We start from the raw sequence: 23,233 nt of genomic DNA, 5'->3' as shown, positions 1-23,233 counted from the left end.
CATAGAGTGATGGCGACTGTCAGCCAATCACAGCCCTTCTAGCACTGACAGTATACGCTGTGTGGACGGGGCTGTGAAGAGGAAGTGAGCTGCCAGGGACACGCTGTGGAAGGTAACTTGGTGCTGGGCAGTGGTGTCACAGATTAGAGAACGGCTGATAATCAGACTTTGTAGTATTTAAAGCTGAACTCTGATAAATAAAAAAACTGTACCCCTGTAATGTGTCCCCCTGCACAATGCAAGGGTTAACTGCTTGGTTTGCCCTAAGGGGATGATGAATAAGATGCACTTTGCTTATTCCTCACTCATGCAGCTTCCTCCACTCTGCACGACCAGTCCCAGAAGCCATTTCCCTTTGCCGGGGAGGGAGGAATAAGGCAAGTATACTGTATATCAGTGGTTCTCAACCTGTGTAACCTCAGGACCCACATTTGTCCTTGGTCATTAAGTCGCGACCCAAGTCGCACCGCATTGGAACGCACGGCATTGCGGTACCGCACGTTCCGATGCGGGCAATCAAACTGTGGACAGGAGATGCGTTTGGGGTGCCGTTCAAATGAATGGCAATGCAACACAACTCCCACACCAGAATTTGCGGTAGGTGCGATTTTTGCGTGGTACAATGCAGTAATCGCAATGGACTGTGCAATTAACGCTCTGTACTAGTGTGAACGGACCCTCAAAAATACTGTCAGACACACACAACCACAGACACAATCTCTCACACACACACATACACACTTCACAATAAAATACATTTGATTTCCTTTTTTTAAGATCCACCCAGTCTCCCTATCATATCGAGAACTGTGGTGGATCCTCAGCCTGAGGTCCAGTGGGGGCTGCAGTGCTGTGACAGAGCTCCATCCATATTGCCATGGTCTCAGGTCCCCCAAAGGAGCAGGTGTCACCTGTCACAATGTCTCCTGGCAGTGCAGAAGCTGGTGAGGCATTAGCAGGGGCTTCACTGCAAGTAGAAAACTTGCAGCACAGCCCTTCTAAAGCCCCCTCCAACACACCCCCCCCAGCTTCTGCACTGACGGGAGACAATATGACAGGGGACACTGGTGGGCATTGTGTGGGCTTGGAATACATAATGTTCATCAGCGTCCCCTGTCATAATGTCTCCTGTCATTGCAGAAGGGGGGGTATGTAGGGGGCATTAGCAGGGACTCTGTTGCAAGTAGAAAAGTCAGCACTACACAGCAGAGGCGTAACTAGAAACCTAGTCTTCCCCGCAGCAATAATAATTTATTATTGCTGCGGGGAAGGGGGGCAATTATTATCGCTGCCTGGGGGAGAATTGTTTTTAGGCAGGAGTTAATTTAAAAAAAAAAACCCCATGCAGCAATAATAATCACCCCCTTACCCGCAGCAATAATAAATTATCCTTGGGGTAGATTAATACTGCAGCCGGGACAGAAATTACTATTAGTTATTACCGTATTTGACGGCGTATAAGACGACCCCCCACTTTTTGTGTAAAAAATATAGGTTTTGGGCTATACTCGTCATATAAGACGAGTATAGCCCAAAATAATGTTTAAATGCACCCACTAACATCCATGGCGGTATTCCCGAGTGTGGCTCGGGGTTAATTTTCAGTAACATAAGCAGTAACCCCGAGCCACAATCGGGAATACAGTCTCTTACCTTGTCTACGATCCCCGCTGTGTCCTCCGTCTTCTGCTGAGTCACTCACGGCAGGCTTTCTATTCATTAATACAAGTCTGCCGTGATTGACTCAGTGCTGAGCCAATCAGTGCTGAGCCAATTCATTAATACAAAGCCTGTATGAATGAATAGAAAGCCTGCCGTAATTGGCTCAGCGCTGAGCCAATCACGGCAGGCTTTCTATCCATTAATACAAGCCTGCCGTGATTGTGCCGCGACCCGTGATGCTGCCGTGATGGCGACCCGTGATTGCCGTGATGGCGCCGCTACCCACTGCAGAAGGGCTCGCGACCCACTTTTGGGGCGCGACCCACTTTTGGGTCGCGACCCATGAGTTGAGAACCACAGCTGTATATGACCTTATTCCCTAGGCAAAATGAGCAGTTAACCCTTAAAGGAGAACTATGGGGTTAAGGCTTTTCCCCATAGTTCTCCTTAGGGTAACCGCAGGACACAAACTAGCGTCCTCCCGTCACCCTAGGCTCAGTATACCGCGAGCTGTAGCTCGCGGTATACTGAGACGCCGCAGTATACCGCGAGCAGAAGCTAAGACTTCTGCTCGTTAGAACTATGAGGTGAGTGAAAAGCACTCACCTCATAGTTCTCCTTTAAAGTCTGGAGGGAGACCCACTGTCAGGGTGAATGTTTTTCATCCCCGAGTTCAGCTTCTATGTGCATGTGTAGACAACACTGTTTTTTCTAGTTTTGGATAGAGCGGGGGAGGGGTTGGAACACCTATAAAAGTGACACTAAACTCAGGAGTTAAATCTACAAAATACTAGGGCTGCAACTAACAATTATTTTCATAATCAATTAGTTGGCTGGTTATTTTTTCGATTAATCAGATAAAAAAAATACCATCTTTCATTTAAAGGAGAAGTATGAGGTGAGTGCTTTTCACTCACCTCATAGTTCTAGCCGACCTGTGACAATGAGACTGTCACAGGTCGGCTCAGTAGATCGGGAGGTGAGCGAACACATACCAGGTTCGCTCACCTCTCGATCCTGTCACGGCTCTCTGCCGTGACAGGGGAGGGGCTGGATTCCACCCTCCCCGCTCCGATCTGCCAGCGCTGACTGGCGGAACGGACGGGGGAGGGGGCGGGTACAGCTGGCTCTGCCTCTAGATAGGCAGAGCCAGCTGTCAGTCACGCAGCTGGGCGGATCCCGTCATCTAAGTTGGGATCCGCTCCGGCTGCGGCGTCTCAGTATACAGTGAGCTGTAGCTCGCGGTATACTGAGCTTAGGGTAACGGGAGGGCGCTAGTTTGTGTCCTCCCGTTACCCTAAGGAGAACTATGGCGAAAAACACTGACCCCATAGTTCTCCTTTAAAATAAAATACACAAATGGAGTGTTACAAACATTAAGTTTACTTCAGAATAAAACTGTATGCACAGTTGTTGCACTCGCGCCGCACTAGAACGCATGGCATTGCAGTACTGCGCATTCCAGTGCAGGTGATCACACTGCAGGCAGGAAGGGCGTTTGGGATATCATTCAAACTAATGGCACCACAACACCTTTCAAACTTCACTGGGGAATGACTGCTGCCTGCTGAGGCAGCTGAATGTCAACACAGCAGGCCGCGCTGAAATACGCCCTACGCCCAAAGAAGTATAGGAGCTTCTTTGGGGCGTATTTCCACGCGTTTCGTGGACCGCAAATCACGGTAAAAATGCGTGGCCCGAAACGCGCGTCATACGCACATATTTTGAACGCCCAGGTGGGAACCCAGCCTTATGGCTGGTTGCAATGTTGTAGACCTTAGCAGCCAATGATACTGTGGCCCATATGGTTGTACTGTAAAATGTCTTAGGAAAGGGGTCTGCGGGCCTCTGTTCTTTGAGCTTTATTTTTTTTTTTTTTTTTCACTAGGACAGAAAGTAGGAGAAAATCTCTCTAGCAGGGACTCAGATTTTAGTTAAAACCGAATTATATGTCAACCACAGAGGACACCAAGCATTCTTAAGGGTATCTATGGTCAAAAACAAAAAATAAATATGTATTTCTATATTGAATATCCCACTCCTAATAACCATATCGGTATAGAGGATTGTAAACTTACTTACTGAAGATGCACATAGGCTGAGCCAACATGTTTTATGGGCTCAGCAATAGTGATGGACTCGGGCGCGTTCCCAAGCGCCTCGTGCCGAGCCCGTCGGAAAGCTGTCAGCGCGCAGGGCCAATCACAGGCACTGAGACATTTCCCGATCTCTGCAGCTGCGGACTGGGAACATGTCTCAGTGCCTGTGATTGGCCCTGTGTGCTGGCGGGCTCTGCACGAGGCGCTTGCGAACATGCCCGAGCCCATCACTACTCAGCAATCCCCCTTCATCAAGATTTGGTGCTCTCTTGACATATGTGTTCGCTGCTCAGTTTGGGTGACCTCTGTGGTGAGAGAGACCTGTTGTGTGGAGAGCTGCTGAACACTACCCCTGTGGTTTTATTAAGGACTTTTTTTTTACCTGTCAGGGATCCATATGCAGTGCCTCATCTCCACCTTTCCTTAGTGGTAAAAACCAGTCAGGAGATCTAATCCTTCCTCATTCTCTGTGTCTGTGAAGGTTCTCATTCATCCAGGTCATGGTATATCTGTAAAAAATAAATCAAGGCAACTGGACTTGCTGTATTTTTCTTGAAGACGTTTTGCTGGTCATCCGACCAGCTTTCTCAATTCTATAACTTCAAAATCGAAAAAGCTAGTCGGATGACCATCGGAATGTCTTCAAGAAAAATACAGCAAGACTAGTTCCCTTAAATGATCTTTTACAGATGTTCCCCATTCTCTGCTTGACAAACACTTTAAGTATTACTGTTGAACAACTACTGAACTGTCTTTGTTTTATGTCTTTAGACAGATGTTATGGAGTTTAAACCAACAAAAATCCCTTTGCCGAGGTACTCAGGTGTAGATAAAGATAGATTTCTTCTGGAAATTTACCCCTTGGTAAGTGTAAAGAAAACCCGATCCAGATGTTTTGGTGGGATTGGAGTCTGAGATGGGAGGCCACATGGGGAGCTTCCATTGGGCAGGTTAGAAAACCTTACAGAGGGTCCCTGGCACAGCTAGCAAAAAATCTGATTAAACTGATTGAATTACCAAGGTTGAAAAACAGAGGTTTTTGTTGCATACCTTTGCAAATACATGTGGAAGCCACACTGCCACGTCAAGGCACCTCTGATAGTTGTGGTCCCTATCTCTACACTGTCTGACTTCCCAAATATGGGACATATATAGCAATGCACAAACAGAGAGCAGACTCAACTAGAAGAAGCTTTATCCTCCTTAAGGGCCCTGTCACACCAGCTCCGGTGCGTTCCAGCACGATTCGCTGCTGGAAAGCACTGGAGCGCATCCCGGACGGGTTCCTGCTTTCAGGGGTAGGAGGGGGTGTGGCGGTGCCATTCATGTCAATGGTACCATAGGCACGGCCCCGCATGCCCGCAGAGCAATCGCCCGCACCGGAACGTGAGGTACAGGAATACCCTCGGTTGCAGTCCAGTGCGATCTGAAAAATTAGTACTTGCAGCATTTTTTCAGATTGCACTGGACCAGAACACAGGCATTGTTTTACTACGTGTTCTGGTGCTGGCGCCTGTAGCAAAACGCCTGTCGCTTGCAGAAAGTACGTGAGCTTCTTTTTTTTCTGCGCTTCATGGCCCCATAGGCTTTGATGGAAATGCGCACAAACACGCGTTTACCAGTTAATATCAATGTGTTACAATTTGCTCATAAATACGTGCGTCATGAGCTATGCACATTTTAGACGCGTAACAATATGCAAAAACGTGCTGCACAAATGAAACTTGAAAACGCGCATATTTCACGTCGCTCAGGTGTGATTGCAGGCTTAGTGTGTCTGCAGCAAATCCGCTGAAATCAAACATTGCAGCCACACTGGTCTGTTTTGAAATTAGCAAAAAATTGAAAAATTCACTTGAGCAGGGAAATATACAAAGCAATTTAGAAGGTCCCTGGCACCTGTCCCCATTAGTATTGTTAACCAATATGTCAGCTCACTCTCTGCATTAAAGCAGATGTAAACCCTAACTGAATGACAGTTTACTAAAGTTCCTTGTATCCCTTCCTTATAAAGAACTATAAAATCATATTTTTGCTATAAAATACTTGTTTTCACCTTTATTTCAACCTTTGATACATCTCAGTGCTCCAGATCTCCTGCAGCCTCTTTACAGCCACCTCCTACCAAGATGCACTCCAGTGGTGGCATCAAGCATTTCTGATGGGGGTTTCCTGATGGTGACAACAGTGGGCTAACACAGCCACTTGTATTCTCCATCAGGAGTCCATGTCACAGGGTGACAACAAAGGAGCACATTTAGGAGACAGGGATAGAGTGTCTGATCAAAGAGCTTCATGACCGGATCACCAGGTATTATTTTATTGAAAGCTCCAGATTTAAAAATAATGAAGTTGACATTTACATTTTAGAATAAACCTGAATCTCTGTATCTTTAAAGGAGAAGTATGGGGTCAGGGCTTTTCCCCATAGTTCTCCTTAGGGTAACGGGAGGACACAAACTAGCGTCCTCCCGTCCCCCTAGGCTCAGTATACCGCGAGCTGCAGCACGCGGTATACTGAGACGCCGCAGCCGGAGCAGATCCCGACATCGATGTCGAGATCTGCCCAGCTGCGTGACTAACAGCTGGCTCTGCCTATCTAGAGGCACGGAGCGGGGAGGGGGGAATCCAGCCCCTCCCCCTGTCATGGCAGAGAGCCGTGACAGGATCGAGAGGTGAGCGAACGCCGGTATGTGTTCGCTCACCTCCCGATCTACTGAGCCGACTTGTGACAGTCTCATTGTCACAGGTCGGCTAGAACTATGAGGTGAGTGAAAAGCACTCATCTCATAGTTCTCCTTTAAGCATTGTAGAGAAGTCCACTTCCAAATGTCACAACACAGGCATTAAAGTCTTAGCTTGTTTGCTCCGAGAACAGATCCTGGCAACCCTGCTGCTCAACCTGTGGCATAAGGACCACATGCAGCCCTTCATGCTTATGGTGAGGCCCTTTTAGCAGCTTTACTCTTCCTGTGCACATTGCACTAAACAGTTTGTTTGTTTTTCGCCACTACCAGCAAGCTTTCAGTTGTAACAATAATCAAACTGATGAACAAAAAAATAAAACCAACAGTTCAATCAGTACACAGTGTCCATGGAAAGGTCAGTGGTAGGTGACATTCATGCCGGTGGTCATTGTTGTGATATGAAGCTATTTTAAATCGCCTGATATGGTTGTATATGTGTCTACCTTGAGACCTAACTGACATTTTAGGTGTTCACTTTCTAGAGGAAGCCAGCTGTGTTACAAGACCTGGACCTGGGAGTGTGTAGAACACAATGGACCTTGGATTATATGAGCAATAAGGGAGGAGAACGTGAAGTAAAGGTCCACGTGTCTGAGACACCACAGCTAGACTTTATTAAGAAGAATTTCTTATACAGGTGAGGGTCCATAAAACCTTCAAATCTTTCTAAAATACACCAAAAACCTACATGCAGTCCACTGAATTATAGTAGTTTTTGATTTGTCCTCTTTGTTTTTGAATTTCAGATCACTTCCATTTGATGTCTTTATACATAGAGCAGCCGAGGATAAGCACACAGACTTCTTTATCTCTGAGGTAGTTCTAAACTTTAGAAGTGATGTTGCAGGGATTGTCATGTAAGCATAGGCTACTTTGTACAGGACTTTGCTTCAAATGTCTGTAAACCCGAAAAAACAATATTAAATATAATGCAGGTTACCAATCCTTAAATGTGGTGGCTGCATTAGTCTTCTTTTTTAGGGTTTTTTCCCCTTTATTTTCACCTGGTGATCCAGCCAGTAACACACCTTCTATCTCAGGGTGACTCCACTCTATGGAGGGGCAACGGAGCTGATTTGAGGATCTACAGCTGAGTGATACACAAATAAGTTACCTTTTTGTTAATAGTTAAGGTACTTGAATGCATTTTTAAGGTTTAACTCCTGAGTTACGTGTCACCTTAAAATAGCTCTTTTTATTTTCTATATAAATAAGTTGCACCAACTGATACAGAAAGCTCCATTCTTTACAATTGATATGTTTTGGGACTCAGTTAGTCATTTGTCATACTTGAAGTTTGCCAAAAGAAAAACCCCTTTACCCTTAAAATGTACTGTATGTCTGGGCAAAAAAATCACTGCAATACATGCACATTGTAATGTATTGTAATGTCTGTTTAAAAATGCTGCAAGTGCAGAAAAATATTTGCTAAACCTGCCATAAATCCAAATTTCTAGGCAGGCAATTTTGTAATTATATTTAGGTCACACCTTGTTTTTACCATGCCGTGCTCCATTTTGCAGTGCTGTTTTACAAAGCAAATGTCAGGTTGGGGAATATATAGTATGTAAGAGTCCAGCTCTATTGTCTATACTGTATGTGCCATCATATTGTGAGTCTGACTCATACAGGTGAAACTCGAATAATTAGAATATCATGCAAAAGTAATTGCAGTAAGTGCTGCAAAAGGGGCCCAAACCAAGTACTGAGTACATATGCATGCTTGTACTTTTCAGAGGTCCGATATTGTTCTATGTACAATCCTTGTTTTATTGATTGCATGTAATAATCTACTTTTTTGAGGTTGTGGATTTGGGGTTCTTGGGGTTTTCATGAGCTGTAAGCCATAATCATCACACTTATGACAAATCACGGCTTGAATTATCTTGCTTTGCATGTAATGAGTCTCTCATATATTAGTTTCACCTTTCTAAGGTTGCATTAGTGAAATAAATGAACTTTGCACGATATTCTAATTATTCGAGTTTCACCTGTATATGGTATTTTAGATGTTTAGGAGTGATGTGTACTTTGGCTAGTCTATATAACTCTATCAAGTTTTTTCTTTTTTATTAGGATGAGAAATACTACCTCCGATCTTTGGGTGAAGACCCTCGCAAGGTAAAAAGTAAGCACACGATGGAAAGGGAATTGTATGAACTGTAAGGCTGGGTTCACACCTGGGCGTTTTTCAGCGCTTCGATCAGCCCATTCACACCATGTCCAGATCATCTCCAGACCAGACCAGATTGTTTCCGGACCTAAAATGCATCCTAATGTATCCCTATGCTATTTCTGGCCTCTGTTCACACCAGCACAGTCTGTTCCAGACCAGAAAAATACTGCTTGTCCTATTTTGTCTGGTGTGGAATGCACTTGAACGCATCAAAAATGCATCCAAAACGCATACAAACGCACTGGAACGCACCTGTATGACTATTTTAACCAGTTGACATCCGCGGTGTTAAACCCCCTTCCCATCCAGGCCATTTTTCAGTATTCAGCGCTGCGGTACTTTGACTGACATTTATTCCGTCATGCAGCGCTGTACTGAAATGAATTTTATACCCTTTTTTGGGGACAGATAGAGCTTTCTTTTGGTGGTATTTATTCACCACTGGGGGGTTTATTTTTTTACTATATTAAGGAAAAATTACCAAAATTTAAAAAAAAAAAAAGTTTCCCCTATATTAAATGATAAAACATTTATTATTACCCAATTTTTTGGTAAAATATAAAAGACGGGGTCACGTCGGTTAAAAAGACACCAAACATGTCAAGCCTTAAAATTGCTTAAAATGTCAAGCCTTAAAATTGCGCGTGCGCTGCCGTCCATCCGTTTTTTTACAACGGGCGGACGGCAAGTGGTTAAGCAAAAATTTTTTTCCAAACGTGACAATCACAGCAAAAACGCAATGCACTGCGTTTCAGATCTGGCCCAGAAAATGGTGTGAACCTGCCCTGAAAATGGAATCATCATCTGTAAATGTCAGCCCATTTTTGGCCACACTTAACATGGCCACACACTTTACCATTTTTCTGGCTCAGCCCCGCTGCCTGAATGAGAAAAACATGCTCAATTCCCCCATCCACATTAAACAGCATAGATAGAAGATTCTCCACCTGCTGGGCTATTGTATTCGGACAAAGGACTAAGCAGAAGCTGAATCACAGGAAGGTTTTAAAGGCAGAGGGCAGAACAATGCATTTCATATTGGTAGGTATAAGATGCTCAAACCTGTGAACTTTACTCTTTAAGCTGGCACCAGATCCATAGAGCTAGATTCTCCAGGTGCCTGCTGCATGGTGGCTTTATCTTTAGGGCACCCAAATATCCACAAATCCGGGGTTCTCTAAAAAACAAATAGCAACCATAACCTTTTATTCACAATATTTGGCGCACCTCCTTCTGCCCATTGTGCATTCCTATTGGCCAGTGAGGCTGTTTTTTTCCAATTTGTGGGCAGTAGGAATGTAATGGGGCAAAAGGAGGTAGTTCAAATGTCAACTACAGAGGTTGTGTTTTGATATTAACGTAATAGTGCACCTTGCTTCTAGGGATGCCCACATCACACCGGTAAATGTTATTATACAGATTATGGGAGTGAACTGGTTTAGCGTTCTAGGTTTTTATATGTTTCTATGTACTGTACGTGCAGCTAATGTTGTACTATATTATCCCTTTGCACAGGATATTGCAGACATCAACAAGCAGTTTCCGGAGCTGGCAGCAGACATCACGATTCCTGAATTTTTTGAGAAAGACCAGTTCTTCTCCAGCGTGTTCCGTATCAGCTCTCCGGGGCTGCAGCTCTGGACACACTATGATGTATGTTCTTTCTCTAAAGATATAAGTATTCCCACGCAATTTTCACTCGCCAATTGCGAGGGGGCGAGTGGAAATTTTGAGCCCTGTGTTACACCATAACAGTTGTGTGTGCGCAGAACCATGTATAACTATTTCTGAAAGCACCATTAGCATCTAAACTGATGGCATAAGGAGAATGTAAGTCTATTTCCACTTTTGTAAGTGATTAGCATTTTCTCCAGAGGAAACTCAGTCTGACACTGGGGTGGGATTGTAAAGCAGGCTTTAAACAGCTGCCCCCTCCCTGTGATTCTGTGTAACACGGTCACTAAACACCAGCTCTGCCTCTGCAAAGGTAGAAATGGGCTTTAGGGAAAGGACAGCATACGCTTGGATGGGTTCCCAATGGCTCTAAAAGTCAAACATATGTGAAATACCTGGATTAGATGAATTAGAAATGTAACTATTTCTAGAAAAGAGGGCAACTAGTGGGTAACAATCCTTAAATAATCATTTACTTATATAGTATATATTATTACCTTGCTTGTTTTTCAGTCCTGAGTATAACTCCTTCAAAATATATCAGAAAAAGCAACAATCACCCTCTAAGGCCTCATTCAAACGAGAAACGGCCGGCACATACAGCTCCGTGCTGCGTGCACGGCCGTATCGGGCAGCTCCCAGGAAGGAAAGGTGCTGTGTGTGATTAGTACGCAGCTCCCGTCCTTCTCTATGGGAGTTTGCCGCCCTAGGCTCACCTCAAGTGCATGTCCGTGCGGGTATCCCGGTTTGGACGCAGACAGGATCCATCCTGTCAGCTTACAAGTACGGACACCCGCACGGACGTGCAAGGCGAGCGTGGGATTAGAGCAGCGTATGGCCGCGTACTCCCATAGAGAAGGACGGGAGCTGCGTACTAATGGCACGCAGCAACTGTCCTTCCTGGGAGCTGCCCGATACGGCCGTGCACGCAGCACGGAGCTTTACGTGCCAGCCGTTTCTCGTGTGAATGAGCCTTAATGAAGATCCCAGGGCAGAAAACTTTCCATATACACAAAATGCTTAAAAATGTTTAGTATTTATTATTCATCATAATTAATATGTGTTCCCAATGGCTCTAAAAGTCAAACATATATGTAAAATAGCTGGATTAGATGAATTAGAACCTGTGTGTGGCTACTCCTTCTTTTCAACATGTCATGGTTGAATAGATCAGAATCATAAAAAAAAATCTCAACACAATTGCAGATGGCAGTGCTGGGAAACTTATACAGATAAGGCTCTCCAGTAAGGTAAGGGTATTTGTACATGGCAGGTGGGAAGTGAATGCCCCAACTTCCGGGTGTATACAGCATCTCACAATCTTTGCTGATTCACTCAAACCATCTGTGTAAAGCTGGCCATATACAGCACAAATTTCTATAAATTCCTGCTGAATCAGCTGAAATTTGAGCCATACAAAATTGAAGGAACTGGATGGAAAACTGGCAGCTGACTAGTGACTGCATTCAGATGCATTCATTGTTGGGGTATTCAGATAGCTGCGCGTTCCGGCTGTCAAAATACAATGGCAGGTGGAGATTCCTCCTAAACAGTGTGGATGGGGAAATCAAGTGATTTCTCTTGTTCAGCCGTGCATTGCTTACAGTGGAGGGACCTATTTCAATACAATGGGCTGTAAGTGGAGCTTTTGAAGATAACAGTGTAACAAATGTTTTTAGAGCTGTTTTATAATGTCTAACGAGAATCATCAACATCATGTAGAACATGAGATGGCTTTGTGTCCTCTTGATTGTTGCTTTTCCAGATCTTTCTATAAGAAAGGAAAGCTATATTGCAATATGCCTGTTCATGTTAGTTCTGTTCTAGCAGTGACAGAAGAGTCTTCTATTTTAGGTGATGGACAATTTGCTTATCCAGGTAACAGGAAGAAAAAGAGTTGTCCTGTACAGCCCCCGGGATGCACCATTTTTATATTTATCAGGTACTGATGTTATTTCAAATCAATATGCTATCTTAGTATTGCAAGTTATGTTCTTTACCATTTGTTGGGCAGAGTTATAATATTATTATACAGGATTTATATAGTGCCAGAGCGCTTTACAAGATAAAGGGAGACAATACAGTTACAATACAATTCAAGACAAGAGGGTTAGGAGAGCCCTGAGAGCTTACAATCGAATGTCTTTGTTGCCAGAATGGGTACCAACTAGAAAAGCTGTACTGTAAATGATGGGTGGTGCTGAATCGCACTGTCCATGGACTGTAAAGTCAGATCTAGGGTAGAAGATGACAGAAAAACTTGCAGTTTAACCCTTTCGCTGCCTGACCAGTTTTTATTGTTTATACGCATTCACTTTATATTCATGCAACTGTTTATTAACACTATATTTTCAGTAAACACATCAAAATTAATTTTAGTGCATGCATACACAATATAATCCCCAATTGTTTCTATATATAAACGATGAAACTGTGTCAGGCTTATAAGCCCCGTATTTGATAACATTATGCAGGTTACAGGTCTTCTTTATGGAGATACGGGCAGGGCCCTCCTCACCATCTTGTCTTGAATTGTATTGTGATTGTAATGTCTTATATTGTAAAGCGCTGCGCAAACTGTTGACGCTATATAAATCCTGTATAATAATAATAATATCAGGTGTCTGTTAGATCACTAATGTCTCCCCTGCACGCTGCCTTAGTAGATAAGGTATAGACTATACTCAATCTATTGATACAAACAGAAGCCACACTCCTTAGATCTTCTAACTTGAAGCCACACTTTATTACTGTGCAAGTAACAGATGCACCATACAAACGCTCCCCAGATACACTCACGCGTTTCACCTACCAAGGCTTAATCATAAAGATAAGATTCTTACACCCGTGTGTTCAGAGATATAAACCAGCTCTCTCCTCCATACACATGTGTGGTAAAAGCTGTAGCTTAATCAACAGTTTAACTGGAATGCTGATGGTCTGACACACCATCGGGGACCATCCCTCCTCAAAATGACCAAACCAGCAGCATTAAAGTACAGTCAGTAAAATCTAATAACAGTGCGGTACACCACCTTACAAAAATAAACACAAACTAACAATCATTTATAAGCTGCATTCAGAACATAACCTTACATGCCTACAAACACACTGATCAATAATATAAGTGCAAGATCCACCAGAAATCTAAATGAATAATAAAAATAGAAAATGAGAAGATAAATCAATGAATACACAGCATAACATCACATATATTACAAAGATATTCCCCAAAGAGTTAAATCAACGTTTCTGGAAAATGTTCTACTCACCTGCTTGTCTTGTCATCCACAGCACTATATTAGACAGAAACTATTCATAGCGCAATGTAGCTCATGTAGCAGAAAGAGTGAAATCAACTTGTCTATATAACATCCCGCTCACATACTAGTCATGTCATCAGTAACACTGAAACTGAACATAGAGCTTCCTGTGCTGCAATGTATCTCATGTAGCAGAAGGGGTTAAATCAGCTTGTCTGTGTAAGATCCCGCTCACATACTAATCCTGCCATCAATAACGCTGTGCCAGACAGACATATATATATATATATATAAAAGGATATAGCGTGTGTAATCAGAACTCCTGACATGATTACTTTTTCTGATCGTCTGATCAAATGCTATCTAGGCAAATAGAACTTTCAGGCAGGTTTCCTATTATTCAATTATTAAACTTTTTTCAAAAAAAGTGAATTAACATTATACTGTACGTTTAGTTTTTTTGTTCTGGGCCTTCTGTTTTATATATTCACAGCTGTCATTTTCTAGTGCAGGCTCAAATCTTATTGGTTCTGATGAGCAGCAGTGCATATGACCCCGGTACTCAAGTAGCATGTTTTCAAGATTTGCTTCATCCTTCACAGCAACAGGATAGATGTATTTTAAATAGAACCCACACTGTGCACTAAAATGTCAATCACATCTATACCTGTATTCACATTAAAAGATATTCTTCCGTGCCCAGCTTGCCCATGTGCTGCTACAACACCCCTGTCACACTACATCCCTAACCTGAATCACACGTGTCCTAAGGTGAAGGAGGGGATATCCATTATTCTACATGTCGGAAACCATCACCAGCCGTTTGTGCAGGATTCAGATTGGGATGCAGAGTGATGGTGCTGAGAAACACTGCATTGGCAGAGATCATTTCAGGTGAATAGAGGTACTGTGTGCACTTTGTCAGCAGTGGTCAGGAATGGGACGGGGGATTTGTGGAAATTGATTTTTTTCTTTTTTAAAGTGATTTATTGTTTAAAGGAGAACTATGGGGTTAAGGCTTTCCCCCATAGTTCTCCTGAGGGCCTGTTCACACGACGTCCGTTTTCTGTGCTGACCTGATCCGTACGCTCCTGCACTCAAAATGCATCCCAATGTATCTCTATGTGTTTTATGGGCTACAGTTCTCACATGCGCAGTCCGTTCAGGTTACGACAGAAAAATACTGCATGTCACATTTTGACCGGTCAGGAAATGGTCAGGAAACGCGTCAAAAACGCACTGCCGCTAACATACTAACAGCCCCACTCCAGCAAAAAATAAATATATATATTTTTTTTACTGGAATGCATCAAAAACGCGGCCAAAACACACTGCATCAGTAGCAACGCGTCTGCAGATCCGGACCTGATATCATGTGAACAGGCCCTAAGGGTAACGGGAAGACACAAACTAGCGTCCTCCCGTCACCCTAAGCTCAGTATACCGCGAGCTACAGCTCGCGGTATACTGAGACGCCGCCGTTGTGCCGGTATCTGCCCAGCTGCGTGAGTGACAGCTGGCTCTGCCTATCTAGAGGCAGAACCAGCTGTACCAGCCCCCTACCCCATCCGATCCACCAATCAGTGCTGGAGGATCGGAGAGGGGAATCCAGCCCCCCCCCTGTCACGGCAGAGAGCCGTGACAGGATCGAGAAGTGAGTGAGCACCGGTATGTGTTCACTCACCTCCCGATCTACTGAGCCGACCTGTGACAGTCTCAGTGTCACAGGTCCGCTAGAACTATGAGGTGAGTGAAAAGCACTCACCTCATAGTTCTCCTTTAATGTTACCGGGTCAGTAATTATGACAGTTGTGTCATCGGATGGAAATCCTGAAACAATTGACCTGTTGCGGGTATTTGACAACTGGAGCTGAGAAATGCATAGTGTTTATCACATGATCCTAATCACAGAATAGTTAGCACATGTACTGTCCCTGTGTCTTTGTATTGTTATGTGAGATTTGGGGGATTTCTAAGCGTGCCCTTTATCTCGTGTCCAGGTGACAAGTCTGAGGTATTAGATGTAGATAACCCGGACTTGGCCAAGTATCCACTTTTCTCTCAAGCAAGGCGTTATGAGTGCACCTTAGAAGCCGGAGATGTGTTATTTATTCCAGGTAAGTCTCTTTATCTTACTTAGGTTCTTTACTGAACGTATATGAAGGATTTTCTTGAATATGTTTATAGCATAAAAGGAAGCTTAAGTGAGTATGTGGGAGCTTGCTGGGGAATCAAGGTCAGTACAGCATGCGGGGGCTTGATGTCTGATCATTATAATAGAAAGACGTATAAAACCTCTACACTATGCTTGGAAGCAAGTAAGTATGCTCAGATTTAAGTCTAACCAACGATATTATCTTGCTGGAGGTTTAGGTGCATTACCTACCTACATATTAAAGGGTTAGTTCACTTTTTCACAAAAAATTAACCAACTCACAACATCCTTGAACGAGAGAAATCCAACAGATATCCCATTCACACTAAGCAGAGTGGATGAAGGAATCTGCAGGCTATTATATTCAGACAGCCGGCACTTGTGGCTGTTTAAATACCCGAACAGGGACTGCATCTTATAGGATGCAGTCACTGTTTGGCCAGGAATTTTTAAATCAGCTTTTGTCAAGCCTGGTGGTTCTGACAGGGCCACCCAGAGCTCAAACTTTCAACCAATTCAGCGGAAATCAGCTGACATTTTAGTTGTGTACCTTAAATGTCTCTATAATGCAGGGATCCCTAGATGGTGGACCATGAGCCAGACATGTTTCCGCACCTGTACTGGGTTATGTCTGGCTGGCTAACAAAGGATGCACTGGCCTCAGAGACTCTTTGAAGCACGTTTATCCAGTGCCAGCCAACCATAACCCAGCACAGATTCACCCCTTCTCTGCAGTCATTGGTTGCTAGTACTACCGGGGTCCTAACAACCAATTGCATCACATGCGTGCCCTGCCCCCAGTATAACAGGATGGAAAAGTAACCTCTTCTGTCCAGACCTGCTCTGCCTCCTGCCTGCTGAGGAAATGCATGGGGACACTCTGATGGAGACACCTAATGTACGGGGACACTCTGATGGAGACACCTAATGTAAGGGGGCATTCTGATGGGGACACCTAATGTAAGGGGGCACTCTTATGGGGATATCTAATGTAAGGGGGCACTCTGATGGAGACACTTTATGTAAGGGGGCACTCTGATGGGGACACCTAATGTACGGGGGTACTCTGATGGGGACACCTAATGTAAGGGGGTACTCTGATGGAGACACCTAATGTAAGGGGGCATTCTGATGGGGACACCTAATGTAAGGGGGCACTCTTATGGGGATATCTAATGTAAGGGGGCACTCTGATGGAGACACTTTATGTAAGGGGGCACTCTGATGGGGACACCTAATGTACGGGGGTACTCTGATGGGGACACCTAATGTAAGGGGGTACTCTGATGGAGACACCTAATGTAAGGGGGCATTCTGATGGGGACACCTAATGTAAGGGGGCACTCTTATGGGGATATCTAATGTAAGGGGGCACTCTGATGGAGACACTTTATGTAAGGGGGCACTCTGATGGGGACACCTAATGTACGGGGGTACTCTGATGGGGACACCTAATGTAAGGGGGTACTCTGATGGAGACACCTAATGTAAGGGGGCATTCTGATGGGGACACCTAATGTAAGGGGGCACTCTTATGGGGATATCTAATGTAAGGGGGCACTCTGATGGAGACACTTTATGTAAGGGGGCACTCTGATGGGGACACCTAATGTACGGGGGTACTCTGATGGGGACACCTAATGTAAGGGGGTACTCTGATGGAGACACCTAATGTAAGGGGGCATTCTGATGGGGACACCTAATGTAAGGGGGCACTCTTATGGGGATATCTAATGTAAGGGGGCACTCTGATGGAGACACTTTATGTAAGGGGGCACTCTGATGGGGACACCTAATGTACGGGGGTACTCTGATGGGGACACCTAATGTAAGGGGGTACTCTGATGGAGACACCTAATGTAAGGGGGCATTCTGATGGGGACACCTAATGTAAGGGGGCACTCTTATGGGGATATCTAATGTAAGGGGGCACTCTGATGGAGACACTTTATGTAAGGGGGCACTCTGATGGGGACACCTAATGTACGGGGGTACTCTGATGGGGACACCTAATGTAAGGGGGTACTCTGATGGAGACACCTAATGTAAGGGGGCATTCTGATGGGGACACCTAATGTAAGGGGGCACTCTTATGGGGATATCTAATGTAAGGGGGCACTCTGATGGAGACACTTTATGTAAGGGGGCACTCTGATGGGGACACCTAATGTACGGGGGTACTCTGATGGGGACACCTAATGTAAGGGGGTACTCTGATGGAGACACCTAATGTAAGGGGGCATTCTGATGGGGACACCTAATGTAAGGGGGCACTCTTATGGGGATATCTAATGTAAGGGGGCACTCTGATGGAGACACTTTATGTAAGGGGGCACTCTGATGGGGACACCTAATGTACGGGGGTACTCTGATGGGGACACCTAATGTAAGGGGGTACTCTGATGGAGACACCTAATGTAAGGGGGCATTCTGATGGGGACACCTAATGTAAGGGGGCACTCTTATGGGGATATCTAATGTAAGGGGGCACTCTGATGGAGACACTTTATGTAAGGGGGCACTCTGATGGGGACACCTAATGTACGGGGGTACTCTGATGGGGACACCTAATGTAAGGGGGTACTCTGATGGAGACACCTAATGTAAGGGGGCATTCTGATGGGGACACCTAATGTAAGGGGGCACTCTTATGGGGATATCTAATGTAAGGGGGCACTCTGATGGAGACACTTTATGTAAGGGGGCACTCTGATGGGGACACCTAATGTACGGGGGTACTCTGATGGGGACACCTAATGTAAGGGGGTACTCTGATGGAGACACCTAATGTAAGGGGGCATTCTGATGGGGACACCTAATGTAAGGGGGCACTCTTATGGGGATATCTAATGTAAGGGGGCACTCTGATGGAGACACTTTATGTAAGGGGGCACTCTGATGGGGACACCTAATGTACGGGGGTACTCTGATGGGGACACCTAATGTAAGGGGGTACTCTGATGGAGACACCTAATGTAAGGGGGCATTCTGATGGGGACACCTAATGTAAGGGGGCACTCTTATGGGGATATCTAATGTAAGGGGGCACTCTGATGGAGACACTTTATGTAAGGGGGCACTCTGATGGGGACACCTAATGTACGGGGGTACTCTGATGGGGACACCTAATGTAAGGGGGTACTCTGATGGAGACACCTAATGTAAGGGGGCATTCTGATGGGGACACCTAATGTAAGGGGGCACTCTTATGGGGATATCTAATGTAAGGGGGCACTCTGATGGAGACACTTTATGTAAGGGGGCACTCTGATGGGGACACCTAATGTACGGGGGTACTCTGATGGGGACACCTAATGTAAGGGGGTACTCTGATGGAGACACCTAATGTAAGGGGGCATTCTGATGGGGACACCTAATGTAAGGGGGCACTCTTATGGGGATATCTAATGTAAGGGGGCACTCTGATGGAGACACTTTATGTAAGGGGGCACTCTGATGGGGACACCTAATGTAAGGGGGCACTCTTATGGGGATATCTAATGTAAGGGGGCACTCTGATGGAGACACTTAATGTAAGGGGGCACTCTTATGGGGATATCTAATGTAAGGGGGCACTCTGATGGAGACACTTAATGTAAGGGGGCACTCTTATGGGGATATCTAATGTAAGGGGGCACTCTGATGGAGACACTTAATGTAAGGGGGCACTCTTATGGGGATATCTAATGTAAGGGGGCACTCTGATGGAGACACTTAATGTAAGGGGGCACTCTTATGGGGATATCTAATGTAAGGGGGCACTCTGATGGAGACACTTAATGTAAGGGGGCACTCTTATGGGGATATCTAATGTAAGGGGGCACTCTGATGGAGACACTTAATGTAAGGGGGCACTCTTATGGGGATATCTAATGTAAGGGGGCACTCTGATGGAGACACTTAATGTAAGGGGGCACTCTTATGGGGATATCTAATGTAAGGGGGCACTCTGATGGAGACACTTAATGTAAGGGGGCACTCTTATGGGGATATCTAATGTAAGGGGGCACTCTGATGGAGACACTTAATGTAAGGGGGCACTCTTATGGGGATATCTAATGTAAGGGGGCACTCTGATGGAGACACTTAATGTAAGGGGGCACTCTTATGGGGATATCTAATGTAAGGGGGCACTCTGATGGAGACACTTAATGTAAGGGGGCACTCTTATGGGGATATCTAATGTAAGGGGGCACTCTGATGGAGACACTTAATGTAAGGGGGCACTCTTATGGGGATATCTAATGTAAGGGGGCACTCTGATGGAGACACTTAATGTAAGGGGGCACTCTTATGGGGATATCTAATGTAAGGGGGCACTCTGATGGAGACACTTAATGTAAGGGGGCACTCTTATGGGGATATCTAATGTAAGGGGGCACTCTGATGGAGACACTTAATGTAAGGGGGCACTCTTATGGGGATATCTAATGTAAGGGGGCACTCTGATGGAGACACTTAATGTAAGGGGGCACTCTTATGGGGATATCTAATGTAAGGGGGCACTCTGATGGAGACACTTAATGTAAGGGGGCACTCTTATGGGGATATCTAATGTAAGGGGGCACTCTGATGGAGACACTTAATGTAAGGGGGCACTCTTATGGGGATATCTAATGTAAGGGGGCACTCTGATGGAGACACTTAATGTAAGGGGGCACTCTTATGGGGATATCTAATGTAAGGGGGCACTCTGATGGAGACACTTAATGTAAGGGGGCACTCTTATGGGGATATCTAATGTAAGGGGGCACTCTGATGGAGACACTTAATGTAAGGGGGCACTCTTATGGGGATATCTAATGTAAGGGGGCACTCTGATGGAGACACTTAATGTAAGGGGGCACTCTTATGGGGATATCTAATGTAAGGGGGCACTCTGATGGAGACACTTAATGTAAGGGGGCACTCTTATGGGGATATCTAATGTAAGGGGGCACTCTGATGGAGACACTTAATGTAAGGGGGCACTCTTATGGGGATATCTAATGTAAGGGGGCACTCTGATGGAGACACTTAATGTAAGGGGGCACTCTTATGGGGATATCTAATGTAAGGGGGCACTCTGATGGAGACACTTAATGTAAGGGGGCACTCTTATGGGGATATCTAATGTAAGGGGGCACTCTGATGGAGACACTTAATGTAAGGGGGCACTCTTATGGGGATATCTAATGTAAGGGGGCACTCTGATGGAGACACTTAATGTAAGGGGGCACTCTTATGGGGATATCTAATGTAAGGGGGCACTCTGATGGAGACACTTAATGTAAGGGGGCACTCTTATGGGGATATCTAATGTAAGGGGGCACTCTGATGGAGACACTTAATGTAAGGGGGCACTCTTATGGGGATATCTAATGTAAGGGGGCACTCTGATGGAGACACTTAATGTAAGGGGGCACTCTTATGGGGATATCTAATGTAAGGGGGCACTCTGATGGAGACACTTAATGTAAGGGGGCACTCTTATGGGGATATCTAATGTAAGGGGGCACTCTGATGGAGACACTTAATGTAAGGGGGCACTCTTATGGGGATATCTAATGTAAGGGGGCACTCTGATGGAGACACTTAATGTAAGGGGGCACTCTTATGGGGATATCTAATGTAAGGGGGCACTCTGATGGAGACACTTAATGTAAGGGGGCACTCTTATGGGGATACCTAATGTAAGGGGGCACTCTGATGGAGTCAAAGCACAAACATGAGATTTGGGCCTCTGCTGGAAGAACATTTTACTGCCCAGACCTCTTGGAATTTGAATCCAGTACCCTGCTATAGTGCCGGTTATTCTGAAACAGTCAAGCTGCCTGTAAAGTCACACATAAAAAACATTAAATAAACTTTTTGAACGGATTCTTTGTACTTAGCCTTGGCATACACTTTCATTGTTTTTATATGCATTAGAAGAAACCCGCCTGGTTATTGGTTGAAATGAAGAGTTGCAGTGTTCTGATACTCTTTCATCCTGTTTCCTTCAGCCCTTTGGTTCCATAATACAGTTGCTGAAGAGTTTGGAGTTGGAGTGAATGTTTTTTGGAAACACCTGCCGTCTGAATGCTACGATAAAAGCGACACCTATGGGAACAAGGACCCCACTGCAGCATCTAGAGCAATGCAGATATTAGATCGGGCCCTGAAAACACTGGATGAACTTCCTGAGGAATATAGAGACTTCTATGCTAGAAGAATGGCATTACGGATACAGTCCAAATCCTACAGCACCAACTTTCATTAAAGCTTGTAACGGAGAACAATAGATTTTAGTAAAATATTAATTTCAAGATGGATGTTGGGATTCCTACAGGTTTTGCATTTAAAAGTTATTTGTACAAATATGTGCACAGAGAAAAAATAAAACTGCTGGCACTTGTTAGAGCTCCAGCCAAGCAGCTTGAAGCTGAACTCGGCACAAAAACTTTTAGTAAAATAGATTTCTTAATAATCAAAAAGGATATAAAGCACTTTGTTCACCAAATGCCTTTACAAACTCAGAGATTACCTTGTAAAAGTAGGAGTGACATCATCACTGTGTTGTCCTGTGCAGGTGGTAGAGCTGAGGGAGGGTTCAGTTTAATGCAATAGGCCCAGTTTGCAATGGTGTGCGTCGTGACAATGGAACTCGCAGTGTTTAAAAGCAGCACAGTGACTTAGTGGTTAGCACTTGCAACACTGGGGTCCTAAATATGAATCCCGGTCGAAACACTATCTACATGGCAGTTGCATGTTCTCCCTGTGCTTGCGTGGGTTTCCTCCCACACTCCAAACACATACTGGAAGGTTAATTGGCTACTGTTTAAAGAACTATGAGGTGAGTGCTTCTCACTCACCTCATAGTTCTAGCCGACCTGTGACAATGAGACTGTCACAGGTCGGCTCAGTAGATCGGGAAGTGAGCGAACACATACCGGCGTTCGCTCACCTCTCGATCCTGTCACGGCTCTCTGCCGTGACAGGGGAGGGGCTGGATTCCCCTCTCCTGCTCCGATCCTCCAGCGCTGACTGGCAGAAGGGAGGGGGCGGGTACAGCTGGCTCTGCCTCTAGATAGGCAGAGCCAGCTCTCACTCACGCAGCTGGGCGGATCCAGACATAATTGTCGGGATCCGCTTCAGCTGCGGCGTCTCAGTATATCGCGAGCTGCTGCTCGCGGTATACTGCGGCGTCTCAGTATACTGCAAGCTACAGCTCGCGGTATACTGAGCCTAGGGTGACGGGAGGACGCTAGTTTGTGTCCTCCCGAAGACCCTAAGGAGAACTATGGGGAAAAGCCTTAACCCCATAGTTCTCCTTTAAATTGTCCCTGTATGCGTTTGCAATCCTCAAATCATCTCTGAATTGGTGCTGACACTGTCATTCCTTCTGGAGGGTGGCTACTTTTGTTCCCCATGGTCCCTGTGTGTGCTGTTAAGTAGCCACCGCTCCATTCTCGCACTCGTGATTTACTACAATCTCA

The 23,233-nt window shown here is 45.1% G+C and overlaps 1 protein-coding gene across 1 annotated transcript; it reads left to right on the top strand.

Annotated features, from left to right (window-relative positions):
* The first annotated feature begins 101 nt into the window (after positions 1-101).
* On the top strand, positions 102-22,058 carry TYW5 (tRNA-yW synthesizing protein 5). Its single transcript, XM_018569213.1, has 9 exons — positions 102-112; positions 4,533-4,625; positions 6,991-7,145; positions 7,255-7,324; positions 8,585-8,629; positions 10,200-10,337; positions 12,213-12,300; positions 15,622-15,738; positions 21,761-22,058. The coding sequence occupies exons 2-9, from the start codon at positions 4,542-4,544 to the stop codon at positions 22,015-22,017; spliced, it is 954 nt and encodes a 317-aa protein (XP_018424715.1). The 5' UTR covers positions 102-112; positions 4,533-4,541; the 3' UTR covers positions 22,018-22,058.
* Positions 22,059-23,233: the final 1,175 nt, after the last annotated feature.

This window comes from Nanorana parkeri, unplaced genomic scaffold (assembly GCF_000935625.1).
Source record: "Nanorana parkeri isolate BGI_ZX_2015 unplaced genomic scaffold, ASM93562v1 scaffold1304, whole genome shotgun sequence".
In the NCBI taxonomy this organism is placed as follows: Eukaryota; Metazoa; Chordata; class Amphibia; order Anura; family Dicroglossidae; genus Nanorana; species Nanorana parkeri.
The sequence above is the reverse complement of the archived record's forward strand: the minus strand, read 5'-3'. Positions and strand labels throughout refer to the sequence as shown.

What these genes read in the sequence shown, in the direction of transcription:
- TYW5 (XM_018569213.1), top strand. Translation starts at nt 4,542, where the DNA reads ATGGAGTTTAAACCAACAAAAATCCCTTTGCCGAGGTACTCAGGTGTA. An exon ending in AAGAAGAATTTCTTATACAG is followed by an intron (nt 7,146 to 7,254) that starts GTGAGGGTCCAT and finishes TTTGAATTTCAG; the next exon opens with ATCACTTCCATTTGATGTCT. An exon ending in ACCATTTTTATATTTATCAG is followed by an intron (nt 12,301 to 15,621) that starts GTACTGATGTTA and finishes TCTCGTGTCCAG; the next exon opens with GTGACAAGTCTGAGGTATTA.